Here is a 25,226-nt window from a genome sequence, read left to right on the forward strand (position 1 = left end):
GGATAAATAATAAGTACGAAAGGGACACTTTAGAAAACTCTGAGCAAGGTATATGTGAACCACAAAGGACAGTGCAGTAAAAGTGGGACTTGGAATCATGGAGCTATGAGTAATCTTACCAACTATGAATAATGAAAGGGAAAAGGGAAGGAAGAAGTTGGTAGAACCTAAGAGGTAGTCTTGTACAGAAAAACACTGTGTGTGGAACAGTGATCTTTACTGAGGTACGTAACCAGCTCAAGTTACCCCTCAAGGAAGGAGCCCATGGAATAAGTACCTTGGTCTCCCTCTCCTCTTTCCCTCCCATTTTATGTTAGAGCTCTCTGTTTGGAACCAGCTAGAAGCCAGGCACATGGGAGCCCTTTGATGCAGTTGGTACTGGTCTCATAGAACAAAGAACTGGAAAAAGAAGGGTAGAAAGTGGGTCTGGAGTGGGAATTGAAAGATATCTGGTATACTCCACCCCTTTTTTTTCTCTCAGCCTCCACTCTTGCCCTGCATCTGGGTGAAAAATGCATGTACCCAGCACAGAGACTGCATAAATCCCCATCAACTACTGTGTGCTGTATCATCCTTCTGTGATAACAATTCAATATGCAATCTAGAACTAAAATGTTGGCCACTGCCAGTATTCTTCATATAAAATACCAGGGGAGGGAGATGGGGGGAGAGATGCAATTAAGGAATATGAATTTATTCCTTAATTCTTAATTATTCTTTATTCCTTAATTCTTAATTCCTGACTTCTGTAGATGGTTATAAGGCCTAGGTTGGTAATTATAGCTGCCTCCTTCCACTAAACCTTCTGTCTTTACCTCACTGTCTGGCATCACCTTGACTGATGAGGTCCTTTTCCAACTGAAGTGACCCAGATCTTCATTCCTGCAAGATCTGAGTCCTGGGTGGTCTTGTCCTTACTGGGTTGTTGCTGTTCTTCCTTGACCAGGATCACTGGAAAAGGAGTATTAAGAAGTGCCCCACTGAATTTCCTGAGTTCCAAACATTATTCTTATCTTTATTTTGTAGCAGAAACTCAGGTTTTCCTGATCACGGTGTGTCATCATCTTAGGCAACTTAGTGACTTCCTCATCTACCTATTGGTTTAGGGATACAAAGAACTTTAAATTTCCTGGAGTTAATCTCTACTTCCAATGAATCAGAAAATGATGACCATGTTTCCTGGTGGAAGAATTATTCCCTTGGACATGAGGACCTTCAAACTCACCAAGTCCAAGGTGTTGGGGACAGGAAGCAAGAATTCTTCAGGTGGGTTATTAGGTGTAAACATGCAGTGGGCCACCTTAAGGTTTCTGGATCTGTGCATCCTCTATAGCAGTGATAGCCCCATATATTCGGCTGCTAGTGTCAGCCACGTATCTACAGCCTACGGGCAGAACTCCAATCTCTCAGGGTTTTTCTCTTAGCTTACATTCTAGCTGAGCCCTCAGCAGGTCATTCCATATTTCTATCCAGTTGGTTTCTTTGATGAAGAGACAAGTGATATGACTTGTGAATTCTGAGGATTGAGCCCATTGTCTCATTTCTTTTGCTACAAAATGGTTTGGAGACCATTTATGAAGGTTATCTTGGCTATTTATCAGGTGTACCATTAAGTCCATGAATGATGGTGCTAGCAGAAACACTGAAAGCAAGGAAGGCATATTATATATGCCTATATTTGTGAGTCCAAAGAGTACCCCCTGTATGATGAGGAATCATCGATGCAATCATCCTGCCTCTGTGTACAGCCAGCTGGGCTTTCCTGCCCCATTGAGCAATGATGCCTTTTTTGAGGGATTCAGCATTAATCCTGGTTTTTGACAGGTTGGACATTCTTCAGTTTTGGCAAGCCAAATCACTTTGGCTAGAGGAAGAGAATGCTGAGCTGTGAATAGTCTCCATCCCCACTATTCTGACCTTTTTGTTTATGGGCCCATTAAACAAACATTGAGATGGCTGATGAAAGATACCAGGTGAAGTTTACAGTTAGATTATTATTTTTTTTTTTTAGAGTTTACTGATTTATTTTGAGAGAGAAAGAGAGAGTGTGGGGAGGGGAGGGGTAGAGAGAGAGGGAGAGAGAGAGAATCCCAAGCAGGCTCCACACTGTCAGGGCTAAGCCCAATGTGGGGCTCAACCTCATGAACCATGAGATCGTAACCTAAACCGAAACCAAGAGTCAAATGCTTAAACGACTGAGCCACCCAGGAGCCCCTACAGTCAGATCTTCTTATTCACTTTGTTATCGAGACTACCCTTATGATAGCCCCTTATGAGATTTAACGGAATAGAATTATCTTCACACTCTGCACCTTTTACAAGAGGTCCATCTGTATGTTTCTATCCAGATCTCCTGTCTACCAATTTCCAATTTTGGTTTTTGGAAGTTTCTGGCCACCTAGCCAACTTTTTAACCCCCACTCACTAGTTAGTGTAGATCTATATCTCAGTCATTTCTTCTATGTGAAGTTTAACACTACACTCAAAAGTTCTGCCCATGTGAAGAATTCTCCTTTATCACTGTATTTTAAGTTTATTGTGAGTAAAATTGTATAGCTGGCTGGTGCCGCAGCACTTACAGATCTCTCCATAGTTAACTGGCTTTAGGGAACTCTCCATGAAGCCTATTGTTGCTGAAGGAAAAGAAATGAAGCATAAGGTTCAGATACCACGGAGTTCTAAGTCACCTGCCATTGCAATTTGTTTGTATCTTCAAGACTGGTGTGGGGCTGTTCTTATATATACAATTTAATAATGGAATGCTGATGTGAACAGCTGATTTTATGACTTACTGGCCCAGATAACACCCAGTTCAGAGAGCAGTTACTAAAATCTGCAAAGAGAGTTGTGACCTTCATTTGAGGATCATGGACAGCCTTAGATGACCAAACAAATGGGTATCAGAAAAATAAATACCCTAAATTCTCCCTCCTTTCTCCCACTGAACTCTCTCTAGAGCTACCCAATGGTCAATGTCAAATGAAAACCAGAGGACGAAGAGCCTGTAGAGATGGCTCATTCAGGACAGAGCAGGGTGAGAGGGTAGAGAGTTATTCTGGAAGGGCAGATAAGAGCTGTTTATTACAGGCCTGGAGTTTGAATCTTGGTTGTTCCTTTCTGGATTATGAATTCCAACAAGACAGAGATTCTCTGATTTATATTTCTGTCCACAGTTCTTAGCACAGTTCTCAGCACAGTTCTTGCCAGCTATAAAATAGGTGCTCAGTAATAATTAAGTAGCCTAATCCCAACGGCTCCTGTGTTGTGTGGCTTTGACTAAGTCATTTGTATTCTTGATTGTCATTTTCATTATCTTTAAGAGTACCAGTGTCTGTTCTGTTTCCCTCATGAGGATGTTGTAAAGGTCAAAAAAACAAAGACATTAACATATGGGTGCTTTGTAAACTGTTTTAGGTTCATAGCAAAATTGAGAAGAAAGTATAGAGATTTTTCATGTGCCCTCTGCCTCCACACATGCATAGCCTCCCATATTATCAACATCCCCCACCAGGTCAGTACATTTATTACAACTTATGGACCTACACTGACACATCATGATCATCCAAAGTCCATAGTATGCAGTTCACTCTTGGTGTTGTACATTCTGTGAGTTTGGACAAATGTGTGATGACATATATCCATCAATGTGGTATCATGTAGAGTATTTTCACTGCCCTGGCAACCACTGATCTTTTTACTGTCTACATAGTTTTGCCTTTTCCACACTGTCATATTGTTGTAATCATACAACAGGTAGCTTTTTCAGATTGGCTTCTTTCACTTAGTAATATGCATTTAAGATTCCTCATGTCTTTTCACAGCTTAATACTTCTATTTTCTTGATCTATTTGTCTTTCACCATTATCACACTGTTTTGATTACTGTAGCTATATTAGTAAGTCTTGAAGTCATGTAATGTGATTCCTCCAACTTTGTTCCATTCCTTCAAAGTTGTATTGGCTATTCTAGGTCTTTGGCCTTTCTGTATAAACTTTAGAATCACAAAATACCCACAAAATAACTTGCTTGGATTTTGACTGGGGTGGCATTGAATCTTTAGGTCACATTGGGAAGAACTGACATCTTGACAATAATGAATCTTCCAATCCACAAACATAGAATATCTCTCCATTTAGTTTTTCTTTGATATCTTTTATCATAGTTTTGTGCTTTTCTTCATATAGACTGTGTACATATTTTGTTAGACTTATGCCTATTTCATTTTGGGGGTGGTGCCAGTAAATGGTTTTGTGATTTTAAATTCCAACTCCACTTACTCATTGCTGGTATGTAGGAAATAACTGGCTTTTGTACATTAGTCTTGTTGTACAACCTTTCTATAATTGCTTATTAGTTCTTGGACCTTTTTTGTCTATTCTTTTGGATTTTCCATGTAAACAGTCATGTCATTTGCCAACAAGAGAGTTTTATTTATTTCTTCCCAGTATGTGTATGCCTTTTATTTCCTTTTCTTGTCTTATTGCATTAACTAAGACCCAAGTAACTTTCTACAGGACACAAAGCTATGAAGTAGCCATGCCCATTTGATGCCAAGACACAGATCTTTTAATCTTTAAGCTAGCTTGCATTCAGTGCTCCTTTCCTTAAATATCAACCCTCCCCCTTCTTTACAGCTTCTTAAAACGATATTGTATCATTTTTATTTATATTACATTAACTTTTGTTTCATGGGCACAGAGTTTATATATTTCTTTGCATATAAGTTTCATCTGTTGTTTGTTGTCATTTATACTTCCTTTTGCCATCTTCATTATGCTTTTTAGTAGGTTGTTCCTTTCCTCTTGGTTTGGTTTTATTTTTATTAGAGTGCTTCCTCTGAAAAATTCTTTCAGCATGGGATTTAGAATTTGGAATTTAACTTTTACCTGCAATAGTTGTTTACTTTTACCTTCTTATCAATGAAACATATAGACAATAAACTATAAGAACGTTTTTATTAATCATGGTTCATCTTGACTCTCCCAATGAAGAATGAGGTCTGACTGTGCTCATGCTGGACTTTGCAGCCATTAATCCAACAAAAAAGTTTCATTTTAGTGGGATAGCACATGCTTTTTTTCAATGCAGATAAAATCTGGTAGGCAGCCTGTTTTTCCAGCTTTACCTTGTTTGCTGATGATAATTCCTGAATAATGACAAGTTCACTTTTCCCTCTTGCTAGTTCTCATCCTGTGGCTTGAATGTTTTGTTTTCCAAGTATTAAAATGATATACAATAAGTGCAAAAAAGATCCAGGACACCCATAAGAGATAACAAGAAAAAGAACCCTCAAGGATTATCCATAATGGTGCTGTCTCCCAAGGATAACTGTGATTACCAATTTTGTAAATACCCTTCCAAATATGTTTGCACTTAGACCATCATGGAATTACAATAAGATGTATTTTACTTATTTATTTAATTTGTCTTGACAAAATATTTAACAAAAATATTATATTTATTTAAATTTTTATTTATTTTAATAAAAGATTGGCCATGCTGAGAAATATATATTTACCTCAACACTGTGTTTTGGGCATTTTTACATGTGGAATAGACATTCATCATCCCCACTACTCTGCATAATACTTCACTGCACACATAAGATGTATTAATATGATTCATATCCTACTGAAAGATAACTAAGTCCTTTTTTCTTTCCTCATTTTTCTCCTCCTCACCCCCTTGTTCTTCTCTGCTTCCTCCTTTTTATTCTTTTTCTCCATCCTTCATATCTTCCTCTTCCTTCTATTTGTCTTCCTCCTCTTCCCTCCTCATGCCACACCTCCGCGTCTTCTTCTTTTTCTCCCCCTTGTGCCCTCCTCCTCTTTTTGATGGCCCTTCTCTTTGCTTAAATGTAAAGGGTTCTGCAATAAGTCTACTCGATTTTTTCATTTTGATTTTTTAGTACTTTAGTACAATCCCAACGGATTGTAGTCTCTCCTCTGCTTTTATAACTTTGGTCTGTGATATTCTTTCTCCCTCAGTTCCGATTAGTGTGCACTTTGCTTTGACTTTTATTTCCATTAATAACTAAGATGAGAGATGTTAAGAACCTTACTGATGATTCCACAGTAATTCTTGTCAAAGCCAAGCTAGGACTTGGTTCTCCTGGGCTTTAGACCTAAGATCTTTCCACTAGATTGAGTTGCCTCATCATGGGTGAACTTAGAAATAGCCTCAGATTTATTGTTTAAGTCACACAAGGAAGCAAGCAAGCAAGCAAGCAAACAGTGAAAACAGTAAACAAAAATAAAAGAGAGAGAAGAATACCCAGTAACTTAACCAGAAGAACTTGAATTTAGTGTTTCCTCTGCTCAGTAACTTAGTACTTGGTGAATTAAAAATAAGCTCTTTGTGAATGTATGCCTACTTATGTTTGTTCCAAAATTATTAAAAATGTATGACTGTTAGCCTACCCAACAGTGTCATTTGAAACCTAAGTTTATAGAGCTAGAAGGAAGCATAATAAACACAGTAATATCTGTACTTAGAGGTAAGAGACTCATGCCTGATATATTAATTTAATTTCTTTTTCAGAATTAAAGGAGTTTGTATACAGACTTTGTACATAATATCAGGTAGTCAAAATTTAGTCTTTTATTCTTTTCATTAAATCCTCACAAGTAAATAAAGAAATATAAATATTTGATTAGGTAAACCAAGTTGGAAGATGAAAACAAGTGGTCTTATTAAGTGTCACTTGGCACTAAGTTTTTGTAAAGCCAAGGTCTCTTCCTCAATGGCTTTTCTCATGCCCACTTCTGTTTCTTTGGCAATTATTGCTTCCTGTTCTGGGGCATTTCTTACCCAAGTCACCCATATGACCTATACTAAATTGTGATTGTTTAGTATGTTGTCCATTTAAGATATATTGACTATTAAAGTAAGTAAACAAGGAGGCCATTAGACTGAGGTGGCTCTAATGCCTTGGCAGCCTATGTAATCAAACCAAAATCTAAGCCTGTAAATGTCTCAAAGTTATGAAATCGAAACCTAAAGACAATTGGTCACAAAAAGCCAATGGGTCTTTAAGTTATAGCCAATCAGTACTTTTCTTGCATTGCTTCTGCCTTGTCTCTGTAACAGTCTCTCCCTTGCGCTCTTGTCCATGGAGCACTCCTAACCACACCTGGTTTGACAATGCCCAATTGGAATCAATTTTCGCTCAAATTCTTTGACTTTTAAATTTACCTCAGTTTATCTTTTAACATTGTAAAGTAAAAAGACCACATTTGAAGACCAGATGGAATTCTTTTTATGCCGCTGAGATTTACCTTTAAAACAAAGGGAGACTGAACACTTATTCCAACATTGCTTCAAGTGTTTAGAAGAGTTTTTTGGGAGGTGGCTCCGTCGGTTAAGTGTCCGACTTCGGCTCAGGTCATGATCTCAGGTCCATGGGTTCGAGCCCCGCATTGGGCTCTGTGCTGACTGCTCAGAGCCTGGAGCCTGCTTCAGATTGTGTCTCCTTCTCTCTCTGCCCCTCCCGTGCTTGCACTCTGCCTGCCTCTCTCAAAAATAAATAAACATTAAAAAATAATAGAAAAATGAGTTTTTTGAGAGAAGGGGGTATTCTTCTTGTGAATTGCCTTCAGAACCTATTTTGGACAAGAAGTGTCCCCTCCCCACCCTCCCACAAATTTGGAGTAGTAAAACAGTTACTAAAATAGTCCACGTATTTCCCTTGCATCCTTGGATAAGTTCAGCAACATTTCTGTATTTTTAGTTTCTTCAACTCTAAAATGATGATAATAGTAGTCCTTAATTCACAGAGCTGTTCCAAAGGAATTAAATATCTCAAGTGCTTAGAGCAGGGCCTGGCACATGATAAATACTTTATGCCTTTACTGTGTCTATTCCTACTACGATCACGGCTCAGGCTACTTCTACAACCACTGCTGCTACCAGTAACAACCCCCGCCCCCCCCCCCCCCCCCCGCCCTTGCCCTTTGCATGTTCATTTAAGAACATAGTGGCTCCAAATGACTTTTGGCTGTGTGTACAAACAAAAACATTCCCCAAAGATGAAAATTTGCCACTAACGACACGGTGAAAGGATGTAAATTGCAAGATCTAAAGTCAGCTCTGAAAGAGCCAGTCCCCAAAGTGTTTTGAGCAATGAAGTGGCATCGAAACAAATCTAAAACCTTGCAGATGATGGCTCTGAAGGCAGCTCCTCTCAGCCGGACGTATAATGAATGTTTTTTACAAAGTCAATCATATACTTTACATCACGTTTCTCTAATACAAATGCGCTTCTTGAAGATAGAAGTTGCATTTTCCACTTGTGTGCCCTTCCCATAGCATCCAGGACACCGCTCAATAAATGTGTTGATTAGCTGTTGAGGTAGAGTTGAGGGGAGGAGAATTAGGAATAAAACGCTCTCCAGTTAACTGCAAATTGCATCTCTACTTAAAAGTAAATTTGCATTTTAGTTTCTTTTTCTACCCTTTCTGGAAAATGGCTCGAGTTGGTGTTTGGCATCTGGTTTTATGCAACTTTGTAAATTTTATGGAAATCTAAATTCTTTCAAAGGTTTTGTTGTAGGCTTTTCTGTTTTTATTCTTGTTTCAAAACGGACAGAGGTGTGAGTGCAAAGGCACGCCTGTTCCAATCACATTTCCTGAGATGTAAAAGAATCGTTGAAATTTAGAGATAGCAGGGAATGCATTATTACAGTTTAATCACTCAACATACACTACCTGGAACACAGCAGAAACTTAATAAGTCATTGAAAAGTAAATGAATCATGTAGTATGTTATCTTCATTTCACAGTTGAAGAAACTGAGGCCCAGATAACCTGCTCAGATAATGTAGGACGGATTACCATAAATGTTCTTTGATGTCATTGTGCTTTAAATGTGGGTTTCACATTTACATTGTAGCATGGAAAAAGACTTTACATTTGGTCTGTGAAAAACTTCCTTTATTTTAAAGTATGCAAATGAGTCAAATTCTTCAGTTAGTATCTGTTGCATTTTAGGAAAGCAATAGTAAGAACTGTTTGTACAAATCAAAAGGATTTTTTAAGGGGAAACCAAAGTAAAATGTCTTTTGGGTAGCTCATTCAAGGCCTGTCAGTCTATTCATTTCCTTTCTCCCTATGGTAAGTTTTTGTTGTTATAAATGATTAGGAGTTCTTAGCCACCATGAAAGACTTTCTGTTGGAACCATTTGTCTTTCTCAATACATAACACATCTCCTACTCCTTTCTGTGTAACTCTCAGACTTTCAAGAAATGTAGCTTAATTTGTTGGTTGATTTTCTGTTATTTTACAGGATGGAAAAGCAGAGTCGAGTTCATGTACCTGTTTGAAGGGACCCAAACTGTCAAAAATAGGGACAATTGCCTGGATGGTAACCCTCAGTGACGCCCTCCACAATTTCATCGATGGCCTGGCGATTGGGGCTTCCTGTACCTTGTCTCTTCTTCAGGGACTCAGTACCTCTATAGCAATTCTGTGTGAAGAATTTCCTCATGAGTTAGGTAAGGGGCTCTGATCATACTGGAAAAGTTGGTTACTTCTTGATTTCAGTGGAGTGAGACATTTTATTTTATTTAAAAAAAATTTTTAGCATTTATTTATTTTTGAGAGAGAGAGAGTGCACGCGCGTGAGTTGGGGAGGGACAGAGAGAGAGGGAGACACAGAATCCGAAGCAGGCTCCAGGCTCTGAGCTGTCAGCACAGAGCCCGAGGCAGGGCTCAAACCCATGATCATGACCTGAGCTGAAGTTGGACGTTTTACTGACGAAGCAACCCAGGCGCCCCTGGAGTGAGACATTTTAGGTGACACACTTAAAAATCCCACTGATGCATCTAAATGAAGGAGCCCTTGTTGGATATTGATGCTTATCTTCTGTCATCCAAAAATAGCAAAAACTATTTGGTATTTTCTTCTTTTTCTAGGGGACTTTGTGATCCTACTCAGTGCAGGAATGAGCACTCGGCAAGCCTTGTTATTCAATTTCCTTTCTGCATGCTCCTGCTATGTTGGGCTGGCTTTTGGCATTTTGGTGGGCAACAATTTTGCTCCAAATATTATATTTGCTCTTGCTGGAGGCATGTTCCTCTATATTTCTCTGGCGGATATGGTAAGAAATTAAAATTTTTTATCTTGTTTTAATTTAAAATTTAGAAATAAGCATCTGGGTTGTGAGTTGACTAAGGGTGACCCTTCTACTTTCCACAGTGTGGAAATTCTGTCATTTAAAACATTCCTGGCTCAGCAGATCATTCTTCTTGTACTCATAGTAACTTGAAAGTGATTCTCATTGATCGTTTGATCTATGATCTAATTGATAAAAGATGAAATGATTTACTTTTGCCGAAGTAGAGGTATTGGCCCCGGTTTTTTGCCTTGTGGTAGGTAAGCCTTGTACTCTATTATAGTATGTCCCCATTGGACCTTCTCCCCCTCTTTTGTGAGGATGTCACATTTTTTGTTTAAAAAATTTTTTTTAATGTTTATTTTTGAGAGAGAGAGAAAGAGAGAGAGACAGAGTGCAAGCAGGGGAGAGGCACTGAAAGAGAGGGAGACACAGAGTCCAAAGCAGGCTCCAGGCTCTGAGCTGTCAGCACAGGGCCCAATGAGAGGCTCAAACCCATGAACCGTGAGATCATGACTTGAGCTGAAGTTAGATGCTTAACCGACTGAGCCACACAGGCACCCCAGGATATCACATTTGGAAGGGAATAACTTGTTAGAATAAATAGCATTTTGTTATTTCAGAGTTTTAAACAGTGAGAGTCTTTTGGATTAAACTAAAACTGGCAAATTGAAATTGGACAATATTTACATGGGTTGGTATACATTTGTATCTGTGTTTATGCTGTGTCTGTGTCTTTATATATGTGTGTGTGTGTGTGTGTGTGTGTGTAAAAGAGAATATCAATGATCCTGTGCCCTGTGCATTTTCAAAGGTATCATGGACAGCTTTCTAGAAAATGAGAATGTGCTACAAATAAGCAATTCAAGGAGCATTTCCTTTGCGTTTGGAACTGAATATGTATCACACACATAATTTAATAATTTAGTTTCCTTCATCTGCATTCTCAGCTCCACATGATAACCGTCTCGCTCTGCTCACTGTTCTGTGCAGGCCCTGATCAGAGCAAGAACGTCATCCCTCAGAACCATCACTGCATTATAGTGTTCTTCACACAATTCGTGTCTCATACTGTATTTGTGCCAGGCCATCACTTTTCTGTTCTTTGTTAGAAGAGCAGAATATCAGAATTGTTCCATTCAAGGAAAGGATACTCATATGTGACGTTGTATGTCCTACAACAGTTTGCTTTTTTCAGAATAATTTCACAGCTTTCACTCATTTTATCCTGGTAAAACAACCTTCTTAAATCAGGCACATGGATTGATTGGGTTCTGGAGGCCTCTTGGATGCTTTGGTACAATGCACCATGGTGTGTGTGTGTGTGTGTGTGCACGTGTGTGTACGTGCGTGTGTGTGTGTATGTACGTGTGTATATATAATTTTGGAATACATTTTGAAAAGCTGGCATTTACAGATCTATTGGAGCCTTTTCAGTAGAGTTTATCTGCTGAGAAAAGGTAGATTTTAAGAACAGAAGCTGGAGTTTTAATTGCACTCACTGTAATGAGATTGTTATAGCCTTCAATCCTAGAAGAGTACATAATTTATTTGAAAACGTTATGATTTTGTGAGGGGTAGAGCAAGCAGAAAGACACAAATTAAAGAGAACAGAATTAAATGTATAGCGATTCCTAAAGATTTATTTAATCAGCCACTATTGATTGATATTTCTGTGCCTGGCCTGGAATTTGCAAGGTGCTGGGGACACTGGAGTGAGCAAGAAGAGGCACACTCCCTGCATCTGTGGGGCATTCTGTCTTTAAAGAGAGGAAACCAGAAATTCAATGAATAAAATCATACACATGACTAAATAATTACAAATAAAAAAATCCGTGAGCTAAGGAGAAAAGCAGTACATGTGGCGAGAGATGAAGTTAGGGGACTCTAGTGTAATTTAGGAGGGGCTAAGGGAAGCCTTGCTGGAAAGTATGATTTGAAGCTGGAACCTGAAGGATGGAGCTTATTGAGAAATTAGAGGGGGAAGAGGTCAGATAGCGGTTTGGGTGGGTGTGATGAGTTTGAGGATACAAAAAGTTTGGATGCATTTGAGATCCTGAAAGAATGGTGTGAATGGAGCATAGAGAGTAAGGCGGGAGAGAGACAGACAGGCGGACAGACAAAGAGAAACACAAGGCATAAAATGAGGTAAATCCTGTCCCACTGATTAACTCAGGTGGGGAGCACTACTTCTAGACTTTTATTCTTGTTGATGTCTGGTAGGGCTAGATATCCCTTTTATGCTATCTATGTTATGCTATATCTATATGCTATGCTAAATAAAACATTTAAACATCTGAATTAAGTCATCACTGCCCCAACCCCGCAGAAATCTCTAGGCGGCTGTTTTATGTTTTACCACCAGATGGCGACAGTTATCTAACAATGTATCTTTCTCTTAGTTTCCAGAGATGAATGATATGCTGAGAGAAAAGGTAACTGGAAGAAAAACCGATTTTACTTACTTCATGATTCAGAATGCTGGAATGTTAACTGGATTCACAGCCATTCTTCTCATTACTTTGTATGCAGGAGAAATTGAATTGGAGTAATAGGAAATGAAAGATGCTGTTGTCAAGGAAGGCATTTAATAAATAAAAACATCTCCAAAGGGATTTTGAAGCTGATCCTATTTAGTTAAAAGATAATTTTGTTTTCAACTGTAGGTCAGGAAAACTGATTATTGTTTTCAGATCTGTGAAATAGGCCATTATTTGTTGTTAAAGATGCTTCAAAGGGTTTTCGGTTCCAGTCTGAAAAGGCAGGTACACGAGATCTTTGGTCAGTACCCACTTCTTCATGTTTTATGCATTCGACAATCATTTAGACATGAAGATCCAGAGAGAGAAACACAGGCTAGGTTGTATAAGCCTTTAAACCTCTGTGGCAGGCTCAAAAGCTCAAGCGGTTTCAGAGTGGTTTTCTTTCAGTTAATTTGTCCTAGTGCTTTCACAGGCAAGTACATTAAAATGTGGAAGAGAAGCAAAATGCATGCAACACAGATCTAAATGATTCCAAGGCCTTAATGAACCCAGGAAAGAAAGATTGCTCATAGCTTTTTTTTCTGTTTTATATCTCAGTTAGGGACTTGTAGGCTCGTTTTAAAAAATTATCCTAAAATAATATGAGTTATGCAATCAGTAAAGTTTTGTTAGCCCTACTAAGTTCAGACTTTATCTGACACCTCATCTCCAAGTGGAAGCTCTCCCTGCTCCCACACAAATGCAGAATTGCTTTTTTTATGGCTCAGGTGTAATTGCATCGCAACCCAGGGCAGAAAGCGTGGGGCCGGGGACCACTCGGCTACAGCGTATCATGTATTTGCATCGTGAAGGGAAAGACTATGTTGGTTTATAGAAAGAAACTGAATGTAAGTTTAAGCAATTTTCTTTTAAAATTCAACATAACTGTTTAGCAGAGTGTATTTTAAATAGGTGCAAAATAATAGCTGGACTGCTGTATGTCAAGGACTGATTAACTAGAAAACCACATTCCTTCTGGGCGATTGAGAGCAATCATAGCATTCCTCTTCTGTGCTCAGTCCACATTTTTCCTCTATGGCATACCTTGAAAAAAAATTCCCCACACCGTGGTTATTTTTGTGCCTTTTGGAGGTGAGACGGCCTGCTTGCTCATTTAGCAGATGGAGAAAGTTGGTCTGCAGTTGAACATCCTAACCCCAATTCACACTCCCAAGTCACTTCAGGAAAGATGACTGACAGTGAGGAAAGTGATTGATAAAAGCCAACAATGATCTCAGGAATTAACATTTTCCCACAGACCATGCGATGGTGTCACCTAGCAATAATGCAGAGTAGATGAATATTTAACATGTATGTTAATGTAGATTTCTCTTTATAACTGACAATTAAAAACATGTTTGTTTGACCAAATAGTAAACACCTTTGAAGCCATGCATTGTGTCGTTTGTTATTCATTTTAATATATATCTTTTTTTGAGTGACTTCCCTATACCTGGTGTTACGGGGGAGAGAGAGAAATAGGAAATTGGTGATGTGTTTATTGCAAAGATATTCAGCAAATAAATATGGAAAGATTAATCAGTAAACATAGAATCTGTTTTTATCATTTAATCTGTTTACATTCAGTCTTAAGAATAATCATTACCTTTGAAAAAATTTTTTTTAACTTTTATTTATTTTGGGGACAGAGAGAGACAGAGCATGAACGGGGGAGGGGCAGAGAGAGAGGGAGACACAGAATCGGAAGCAGGCTCCAGGCTCTGAGCCATCAACCCAGAGCCCGACGTGGGGCTCGAACTCACAGACCGCGAGATCGTGACCTGAGCTGAAGTCGGCCGCTTAACCGACTGAGCCACCCAGGCGCCCCAATCGTTACCTTTTTATTTTTTTTTTTAATTTTTTTTTCCAACGTTTATTTATTTTTGGGACAGAGAGAGACACAGCATGAACGGAGGAGGGGCAGAGAGAGAGGGAGACACAGAATCGGAAACAGGCTCCAGGCTCTGAGCCATCAGCCCAGAGCCCGACGCGGGGCTCGAACTCACGGACCGCGAGATCGTGACCTGGCTGAAGTCGGACGCTTAACCGACTGCGCCACCCAGGCGCCCCTCGTTACCTTTTTAAAGCACAGACTGTATGTCTGGGTTAAGAAGCTATTTACAACATGATATTAAAACAAGATAGTTTAACAAACTCTCATTTGTTGCATGTGGGTTATCGGGGTGCTTTATATTACACTTTCTGTGTGTTGATCTTTTGGCCGTTTTCCTCAACTGGGAGGAGAACAGAGGCAATAGGGCAGGAAGGCCCAAAAAGCAAAAAGAAAATTGCTACTTACTTGAGGTTATGGTTGCATGTAGAAGGTAGGCTATATAGAAAGCCGTGAGTAAATTTAAATCCCAGGTAACAATTCAAAAAATCAGTTAACATATCTTATACAGAGGCATTCATTATACTCCTTGAATATTCTATAATTTTTAAACCTTAAAGATGCTACTGTGGCACACCAAAGATGATTTCAACGCATTATATTTGGGGTTATGTACTTTGACTTTTGCGTAACTGAACTTTTAAAAATGCCTACCAATAGCTGGCATTTTTTGAGTACCGAATCAGACCCTGTCTTAGTACTTCCAGGCTACCAGACTGGGGGGGCGGGGGGGGGTTATAAACAGCAGAAATGTATTTCTCACCGTCCTGGCCCCTGGAAGTCCAGGTCCAAGGCACCCTCAGGTTTGGTGTCCTCACGTGGTGGAAGGGTAAAGGAACTCTCTGGAGCCTTTTGTTTAGAGTACTAATCTCATTCATGAGGTGCTCCACCCTGATGACCTAAGCATCTCTCAGAGCCCCTGCCTCCTACTACCCTCATCTTTAGGGGTTAGGATTTCAACATATAAATATTTGGGGGACACGGTAGACCCCTATTAGCATGCCGATGTGGAGAAACAACCCACCTGAAGAACCCGAGTCTCACAACAGGTTATTCTCATGCTCACAGGTCTGCCGGTGACGTTTTGCTGGTCCAGCCCGGGCTCTGCTGGACGGCTCAACTTCAGACTGGGGGTCGTCTAGGTTGGGCCCCCGTGGCAGGAGGTGCTGCAGTCATGTGGCAGAGGGCACAGACGTGCCGTTCTGGTACAGGAGACTGGAGGAGTACAAACGGTTTCAATTTGCTTTAAGTGCTCTCCAGAGACTGTTACTTTACCTGGTAGAAAACAGCTTATATCAATACTAATTCACCCAAAGCTCCCAGAATTACTTTTTTTGACAATATTATTCCTTCTAGGAGAATATTATTTTCTTTCCCTTCAGTGTTATTATGTGCAAATGTGTGGATGCAACACTGCTTTACCCCAAGTCAAGATAATTTGTTTTTCTTCAGTTTGTGAGTCGAATTCTGCCACGCTCATTTCTACGGGCAGCTGCTTAGCATAGCCAACACGAGAGTCCAGTTATGTAACAGTCCCTGAAAGGCATTTTATAATGATCTGGAGATGCTTAGTAAACCCCGCCACGCCTAAAAGTTTCTGCGACTGGAGCTCAAATTTTTAAAAAATGAATTAATTGACAAGAACCAAGACAACACGATGGGTTTACCAGGCAATTAGCGTAGGTGTATTAACAGAGCTAATTACTGATGGCCTGTGCCAGGGGAAGAATCGCCAGTCTGCTGTCCATGCTCTGATTGGCATCGCCTTCCTTTGGGTCTCCCCTTGGTCTTCTTCAGTGGGCTACCATGATTTCCAGACTCCGTGTTTATTTAAGGTTCATTACAGGACAAAAGATTCTTAACCCTGCAATAAATCAGGTCCCTAACACTGATGTTGCTATAGCTGCTTTCTCACTGACGCTCTGCCTTCCCCAGCTGTGTGTGTGTTGCAATAACTGTGCAAAATTGCATTTCCCTTCGCTGCCTCTCTGTGCTGAACACACACAAGGCATTCTCTCATGGCCATTTCACTTCCTATATGGGAGGCTCCCCACTTCTGTATATCTCATAATCGACGACTTTACTAGTAAAATTTCAGGTGAGCTATGGCAGCAGGATGAACTAAAAACCCCAAATACCCATCCATTAATTCTTTTTTTTTATTGTAATTTCTTTTTAACGTTTATTTATTTTTGAGACAGAGCATGAACGGGGGAGGGGCAGAGAGAGGAGGGAGATACAGAATCGGAAGCAGGCTCCAGGCTCTGAGCCATCAGCACAGAGCCCGACTCGGGGCTCGAACTCACGAACCGTGAGATCATGACTTGAGCCGAAGTCGGACGCTTAACCAACCGAGCCACCCAGGTGCCCCCCCATCCATTAATTCTTAAGAGGGGCATTTCCCTCTATATTTTAATGTTTCCAAATGCCATGCTGCTGTGCCTGGCAACCAGGTGGCATTGTTGAGATAGAGTTGAGTGAAAATGAAAATCATCTGTTGGGATCTGGTAAGGCCACAAAAATGCCAGAACCGTAAATAATAATAGGCGTCTTACACATGTCAGGTTTACTTTCCTTTCTATAGAATGCAGAAGCAGTGTGGGGCTAACGTGGCAGTTCCCTGGTCATTGGGGATCCAATCTGTCATCTGTGGCTTCTGACTTCAAGATGACTTCATGTTCTAAGATATTTGCTAGAGAAATCCAGTCTTAAATTCTAAAGTCCACATAGCAGGAGGAAGAATAGGTAGAAAACCAAAAAATTCCCACCTAGCTCTTCATTCCCCGTAAACGAGCTTTCCCAGAACATACAACAATTTCTACTCACATTCACTGGTCAGAATTAGTCACTGGCCACATTAGCTTACAGGAGAAGCTGGGAAACATTGCTTTTAGCTGGATACACTATAACCAATAAGATCAGGGTTCTGTTACCAAGAAGAAGCAAAGAGGGATGTTGGGTAGACTAGAGACCATCTCAGGTCTAGACAGGTTTGTGTCTTGGAGAACTTAATATTCTAGATGGTTCTGACACAACCAGTTTGGGGAAATCGCTCTTTTAGGGATTCTCATGACTTCTTTCAGATTAATTCCCTGTCACCCTGACCATTTTCTGGCCCACCTGATGCGTCTTACCTTTTTTTTTATTAAAAAGTTTAAAAAAATATTTTCATTTATTTTGAGACAGAGAGAGACAGAGGATGAGCAGGGGAGGGGCAGAGAGAGAGAGAGAGAGACACAGAATCCGAAGAAGGCTCCAGGCTCTGAACTGTCAGCACACAGCCCAATGCGGGGCTCGAACTCACGAACCATGAGATCATGACCTAAGCCAAAGTTGGACGCTCAACTGACTGAGCCACCCAGGTGCCCCTGATGGGTCTTACCTTACAAACAGTAGTGCTCATACACATTTGTACTTCCCTTTATAGTTCCTCTGTCTCAGCCTATTGTGAGTACTATTTATTTACCTGGAAGACATCCTAGGTCTTGTACAGGATGGTCTAAATTCTAAGGAAACTGAAACAAAACTCTTTTAATATGGACCTTGATATTTAAAACCCTTGATTACCAGACTGATTAAGCCTGATTACCAGGCTTATATCGAAACTATGAAACTAAATACTATTAGCAGATTTGGGCAAAAATAAAATAAAAAAAATCATTTATGTATTCTCTCCTCCACCCAGGTCCTCACAGCTATTTAACATAAGCAAATTTGGAACAAAAATGTTGTCTGTTACTTGATTTTGTAGATAATTAGATGGGCCACTGGAGACCTCAAATCTCAAGGTCATTTAGCTTGGATGTGCACAGCAAGATTACCAAAGAACAGTGTTAATGGTAGGGGTTGCACGTGTTAAACTTCATATGATGGCTTAATTCCTACTGCAGTGACTGTGCACATTATCCCCCCAACTGTATAGAACAATCTGGTAAAACTCCAGTAAGGCAACAGGCAGGTAATTTATGACCATGTTTGTGGTCACCAAAGGGATGTTGAGGAGGGTCATGAAAAAGAAAAATAAAGATGTAAAGTTATGAATTACAGGGGAAAGTCTCCTGTAGGAAGAATTCAAGTCAGAAATGGCTCCTTCCCTCAAAACGCTGAGGACGTGTAGAAAACCTGTGTCTTTCTGTATTTTGTGGCAAGCTGCACCAGCGGGCCCCGCAGAATGCTGGGCATGAGCTAGCTGCAGTCAGGATGAACCTGGGGGACTGGCGTGTGACACCCCCCCAGGAAACAGAGAGGCTGAGAGTTTGCTGGCAAGTGGCTTTGGAGGCCATGTGAGGAGAGTTGCTGCTGCATTCAGCTAGACCTTCAGTCCTACAGGGTTTTGGACAAAAGACACATGAATATTCCCTTGACCTAGTGTGAACCACGTGGTAGGTAAGAGATCCTTTTGATCTGGAACAATTTAAGGTCATGACTAAGAGGGTTACCATCCAGAGAACAGAGAAGGTTAGTACTGGGTGGGCTTCCCAAAAACCGAGACTTTGGTGGGACAGCTGGAGAACTAGAACATGTCTTTGAAGAAGAATCCTAAAAGCACCAACAAGAGAAAGGGTTAACCTTAAGTACCTGTCAGTCCCGAAGGCATGAAGCTACACGTTTTGTACCCACCAAATAAGAACTTTCTGCCTCTTTTTCTCTTCTCCATCCAAACACTTAACTTGGTAGGGGCCAGAAGCCACAGTGAGCGGACAGGGGGAGTAAGAGAGGTAAAAGACAATGGTTTCTTCCTACGTGTCTTATCTCTGAATAAAGATGGAAGTACTGAGTCATATATTGTACTAGATTCTTTCCATAATTGACCTGAGACTGCATGATTGTAGGACTTGATGTCCCCCCCCCCCCCCCCACCAAGTCCTGTGTCATAACAGTCATTTTGCCAGCCCCGGTTTCACTCAGGGGTAGAAGGGCTGCCCAGACCCCAAGCCCCAGGTTCCAGCAGGTGGGGAATAAAATCAAAGTTATTTTTGATTCGCCCTGTGAGAATAGCATGTCAATATAATGATTACATAAGCACTGGAAAAATTAGTACTCACGACAACCCTGGGAAATGGATTCTATTTTTTTTTAGTTTATTTATTTATTTGTTTAATTTATTTTTAGTTAATTAATTAATTAACTTAGAGACAGAAAAAAAGAGAGAGGAGAGAGAGAGAGAATCCCAAGCAGGCCCCTCACTGTCAGTACAGCCCCTAATGCAGGGCTTGAACTCACAAACCTCGAGATCATGACCCGAGCTGAAATTGAGAGTTGGATGCTTAACTGACTGAGCCACCCAGGTGCCCCTGAATTGATTTCTGTTTTTAATACCAGGTCAGGCTGGAGCTGAGAGCTTGCAGAGGGACCACATGATCTGGGTGCATGGTTGGGGCAGAGCCTGAACGAAGTCCTCCCACATTCAATGCGGACCCCATGCAGCAGCTGCAAAGAGCAGAAGAGCCCCCTCCCCCTGCAGTAGCCCCCCGGGGCTTTCTACTGAGAGAGCTCAGCATGGTGCTTAGTGTACAGAGAGGCGTGTAAGGAATTCTGTCCACTAGGGCAGCGCATGTATTGAAGGGTGAATCTGGAGCTGAGGGGTAATAAATTGGTAAGTGGCAGAGGGAGTATCACCAAAATGACATTACTCTGTATGATGGCCCTTTGTGCATTTGTTGTTGGGGATGGAAACTGTACAGAAAGGAGATCCACACTCCACACTCTGTATCCTGCTCTTTGTCCCAGGGGACTGACTTGTATGGCCACCAAAGGGCTTCATCCATGGGGAACCTCAACAGGAGATTGGAGGGAGAGAGGAGCATGAGGATAGGCTGTCAGTTTCCTTGACTCTCTTCCCACTGGGTTCCCTTGGGTTGTCCGTGGTGCATAACCGAGGGGCAGATCCTCTCTAGACAGTCTTCTCCACAGCAGGGCTTTTTACATTATCCACAGTGAAGGGCCAATTTGCTTTTCTTATTTCCATTTTGTCACAGGTTGGTACTTCTGTAAATCGGGTGCAGAAGAATTACCAGAAAAATGAAATCAAATTTAAAATAGAGACATAGATAATCCAAACCATTTTTATTCTTCGATACTGGTGACAAACAAGTATTCTATCAAATTGCCATTGGAATTTGTAAATGCTTACCCTCAATTTCTGCTTCATCTAACAGCTACTGGGCCAGAACAATCTGTGGATCTCTCTCCTTTGCTTCTGGCAAGCACTCTCCCTGTACCCTTGGTCTGGGGATAGTAATAGCTCAGCTGCTGTAAGCCCCAGATCCACACAGCAGGCTGCCCTTCCCCTCGGTCCCACTTGCATATTTGCAACTGGACTCTTGGTGAATAAATGAACCCACTTCACCTTACCCTGGGTTCAGTGGGCCATTTGTTTCCTTTGTGATTATGAATGATCAGCAGTAAATGTCTTAGCCTGCAAGAGGAGGCCACTCTGTGAATTAGGGGGAGAGAGTAAGACACTGAAGTAGGTAAAATAGGAGTAGAATTAGTGCAATTTGGAAGCAAACTGAAAATTCAGTTTCAGGCTAAAGATGATTAGAAGACATGCATGAATGTTCTTAGGTTAACAGGGTGGAATTGGGTGAGACTAATTTGTATGACAGACTATGCAAACAGAGAAGAATATCCAGGATGTTTTGAGAGATTAGGTATGAAGTGGACGTACCACACTTCTGGAAGATGAATATCTTTTGCATAGATGAAAAAATCCCAACTACCTGTGTGACAGTGTTTCTTAACTGTAAGCATCACTTCTTTTTAAATAAAGATAGATTTCTAGGTGGGGAAGAGTGAATGAATACATTTCTATAAATACTTACTGAAGTTTGTGCCTTATGAGAATCTTTCCCATGTAGATGTATTATATTCCTTCATCGAAAATGTACTGTGAATTATTATGAAGCATATCTGAGTGAGGAAACCAGAGAATCCAGCCTATGACCACAGATGGGGGTCTCCTCCTATTCTCCACAGAAACCTGTAATGGGATTCATTATATTTGTTAGCTTTAATGTTGCAATTCTTTTTTTTTTTTAATGTTTATTTTTGAAGGAGAGAGAGACAGAGTGCAAGTGAAGGAGGGGCAGAGAGTGAGAGAGAGACACAGAATCCGAAGCAGGCTCCAGGCTCTGAGCTGTCAGCACAGAGCCCATCTCGGGGCTTGAACTCACAAACCGTGAGATCATGACCTGAGCCAAAGTCGGGACGCTTAACGGACTGAGGCATCCAGACACCCCTAATGTTGCGATTCTTGTCATTTAAAAAGGGATTGTCAATGAACTTGGAAACATTGATTTTAGAAATCTTAGAAACTGGAAAGTACTTCCAATGCATCTTTCTTCACCTTTGCTTTTTGTCTTTCAATAAAAAAGTCTTAATGTACAAGAAGAGAAACTTCAGAAAACTATGTGAGCATTTTATAGATGCACGTGAGAGCAATCAGCTGCATTGTCATAGTGATCCCTTGCTGTGTTAAGGTGAAAGAAGTTGATAATATTTTATTTTATTTTATTTTATTTTATTTTATTTTATTTTATTTTTTAATTTTAATGTTTACATTTATTTTTGAGACAGAGAGAGAGACAGAGCATGAACAAACCGACTGAGCCACCCAGGCACCCCAACAACATTTTAGAATAGTGAATACTAGGGATAAGATTGTATAAGATAGGGGTAGAGTTGCCCTAAAGTCTTGTATTCACAAAACCAGTGAAAGTGGTATTAAAATCACTGCCAACACAGTTAGAGCAATAGACTTCTATTGATGTTGCCATCAGCTCTTCTGGTCACGGCTTCACTCTTCGTCTTAGAAATTATTGTTGCTCCCTCCCCAAGGGCTCTGAAGGGTCTTTCACCCACAGCACCTACCCCACCTCTGTGCCAGGAGCTAGACAAGTGGCCCCGGCTGGGTCAATCGTAATCTTTCCACACGACTTCCCACAGCTGGGGTGAAGATTCGGAGCTCTCACCTTGACATGACTCCAGAGCCACTGGTGGTTACATCCCCAGCATGCAGAGAAACTTGGCAGACTGAGGCTGATGCCCAGAGAGAAGGAGAGCTGGGGACTAGGATGGAAGGAGAGTTATTCCCTCCTCAGTGCTTCTAGCCTCTGACATCCTCATTCTTCTGCAATTCCTTCAATTCTGTGAGTTATCCAAGTCTAATGTCTATCGAGTCTAATGTTCTCTATTCTAATATCTCCATATGTCTTTTTTTTTTTCTTTTGCTTTAGGTAATTTGAGTTTCTCTCACCTTCTTAAAAACTTTTAAAAGAATATAGCAGTTAATATTTATACATCAAGCACAATTTCTAGCTTTTCTAGCTCTTGCATTTAGCGTACCCTAAGTACTTTTGGGACCTTCCATTGTCAAGGTTTGCGGTTGACTTCCTATTTGGGGCAGAGTATAGCAAATCTCCATTATGTTCCGCCAGCGGTAAACTGAGGTCCTTCAAAACGTGCAGATAATATCCACTTTATTTTTTACTTCACTTTGGAACACAGAAACATTGTGGGTATTTTAATTTTTGTGGTTAGCTCTGTTAGTGTATCAAAAGTGATGACTTTTCCTCAGTAGTGACTCAAAGAGAAGGTAGCATTCAATGACACCGAAACTCTGGAACTAAGGGGCCCTCAGTCTGTAATCTAAACAGGCTGAGGTTCAGAACAGATAATGGTGTTGAAATCATATTCTATGTATAGAGCTATGATTTTTAATACCAGGAGCAGGATAACAGAGGGAATAACTCATATGCCTTGACAAGCCATGCAAAATCAGACTTTTTAGGTAACTCCAAGGAAGATGTTTTATGTAGGATATGAATCTAGGCCATACTTCATACACCATGTGTTCACAGAAAAATGTAGTTTCTTAGCAACCATCACCTGGTTGTCAAGTTCTTACTTGATTTTTATAGACACTTGGCTTTTTTAGGCACATGCCTCTCTAATACTTAAACATAATATCCAGGTTAATATTGGAATAATTACATTTCACTTTCTTCCAGAAGATACTTTAAAAACTAACCCTTCAAACTTTACCTCTTTTTTTTAAAGGTAAACTACCGCAGGGAATCATTGCAGGGAATAAGAAAAAAAAAATCTGAGTTTGTTCTCCTGTTAATGAATGAACTCATTCATTTGTTTAATAAAACATATATCTGATGTCTACTGATGCTAGGTCCAGAGGATACAAAGGTGAGAGCTCATGTCTGCTCTCAGGAGGATCATGGGGATGCAGTCACATAAAACAACAACAACAACAACAACAACAACACACACACACACACAAACACACACACAATGATAACACTTTTCAAGGTATTATGATAGTAGACACGGGCAGTCAGATAAGCAGACACATAGACAAATAATAATTAAGCACAATGGGGAATTCTTAGGCTGGACTTAGAGTCAGATAAGCAATAATTCACAGAGGAGATAATATTTGACTATTTGACCAGCTTTCGTGAGTAATGCTTAATTCCTTTCTGAACAGACTTTCTCTCCCAATCCATGGCTGGAACCCAGAATTTCACTCTGTGACTTAACTTGAGATGGAAGGCTTTTGCAATCAATGATATCAAATGATACATTTGGTTTCACCAGAGTAATACTTTTTGGTATCATGACACTGGTATCATTTATCCTGTATCTACCTGATGGATATCCATTGGTACCAAATGTATATATTTTGATACTTAAAAAAATTTTTTTCTTAACGTTTATTTATTTTTGAGGGACAGAGAGAGATAGAGCATGAGCAGAGGAGGGGCTGAGAGAGAGGGAGACACAGAATCCAAAGCAGGCTCCAGGCTCCGAGCTGTCAGCACAGGGCCCAATGTGGGGCTCGAACTCACCAACCGTAAGATCGTGACCTGAGCCGAAGTCGAACACTTAACTGAGGGAGCCACCCAGGTGCCCATATGTTTTGGTATATTTGCACTGCAGAGTGTACATATGTTGGAGGTAAGGTGTTCCAGATAAGATGATGGTATCCATTGATACTGAATGTATATTTTTTAGTATCATTTACCCTGTAGACTGTAAATACATTTGAGGTGAAGTGCTCCAGATAAGATGAATACTACTAACACTTTAATGAAAAAGTAAATGTAAACATTAAATTAATATTAACTAAAAACAGCAGGCTACTTAGCAGTATACACTCTATAATCCCAATTTTTGTTTATGTACATATATATGTATAATATACACAGATAAGAAATATATTTTCTAATGCATCAGCAGGGGGTATCTCTGTGGGATTATGAATCGTTTTAAATGGGTCCTTTGTAAAATATTAAATTTTTTCAGTTTCCTTCAATAAACATGTATATAACAGTGTTTCAGAAGAAGAAATCTCAGTTGTTGTAAATTTGAATCATTCAAAATTTGTCCTTATTAATACTTTCTTAAATTTCCCCAGTGAACATTTAGTCTAAAAAAGCTAATAAATGCAATCAGCAAAAAAAGAGAAATGCTCCCAACTTAGATGATGGGAAAATTTACGGGTCCATACATATTACATGTGTAACATCTTGCTATGCTCTTTCTCCTTGTCTATCAGTTGAGGCAGTAATCGCATTCTCTGGAGCATTTTGCCTTCACATCTGCAATTCTAACCCCTTCACCAGAGATTGGTTAGGCGTAGGCATATGAAACAGCTCTGACCACTGAGATAAGACAGGACGTGT

At 40.2% G+C, this 25,226-nt stretch overlaps 1 protein-coding gene across 3 annotated transcripts in view; it reads left to right on the forward strand.

Annotated features, from left to right (window-relative positions):
* Positions 1-14,182, forward strand: part of SLC39A8 (solute carrier family 39 member 8) — an 80,188-nt gene extending 66,006 nt beyond the window's left edge. For all 3 annotated transcript variants that reach the window (XM_047857093.1, XM_047857094.1, XM_047857095.1), the window contains exons 7-9: positions 9,285-9,492; positions 9,914-10,098; positions 12,516-14,182. In XM_047857093.1, the coding sequence (XP_047713049.1) occupies positions 9,285-9,492; positions 9,914-10,098; positions 12,516-12,665 (543 nt within the window). In that variant the 3' untranslated portion in view covers positions 12,666-14,182. The remainder of the gene's footprint in view (positions 1-9,284; positions 9,493-9,913; positions 10,099-12,515) is intronic.
* Positions 14,183-25,226: the final 11,044 nt, after the last annotated feature.

This window comes from Prionailurus viverrinus, chromosome B1, assembly GCF_022837055.1.
Source record: "Prionailurus viverrinus isolate Anna chromosome B1, UM_Priviv_1.0, whole genome shotgun sequence".
In the NCBI taxonomy this organism is placed as follows: domain Eukaryota; kingdom Metazoa; phylum Chordata; class Mammalia; order Carnivora; family Felidae; genus Prionailurus; species Prionailurus viverrinus.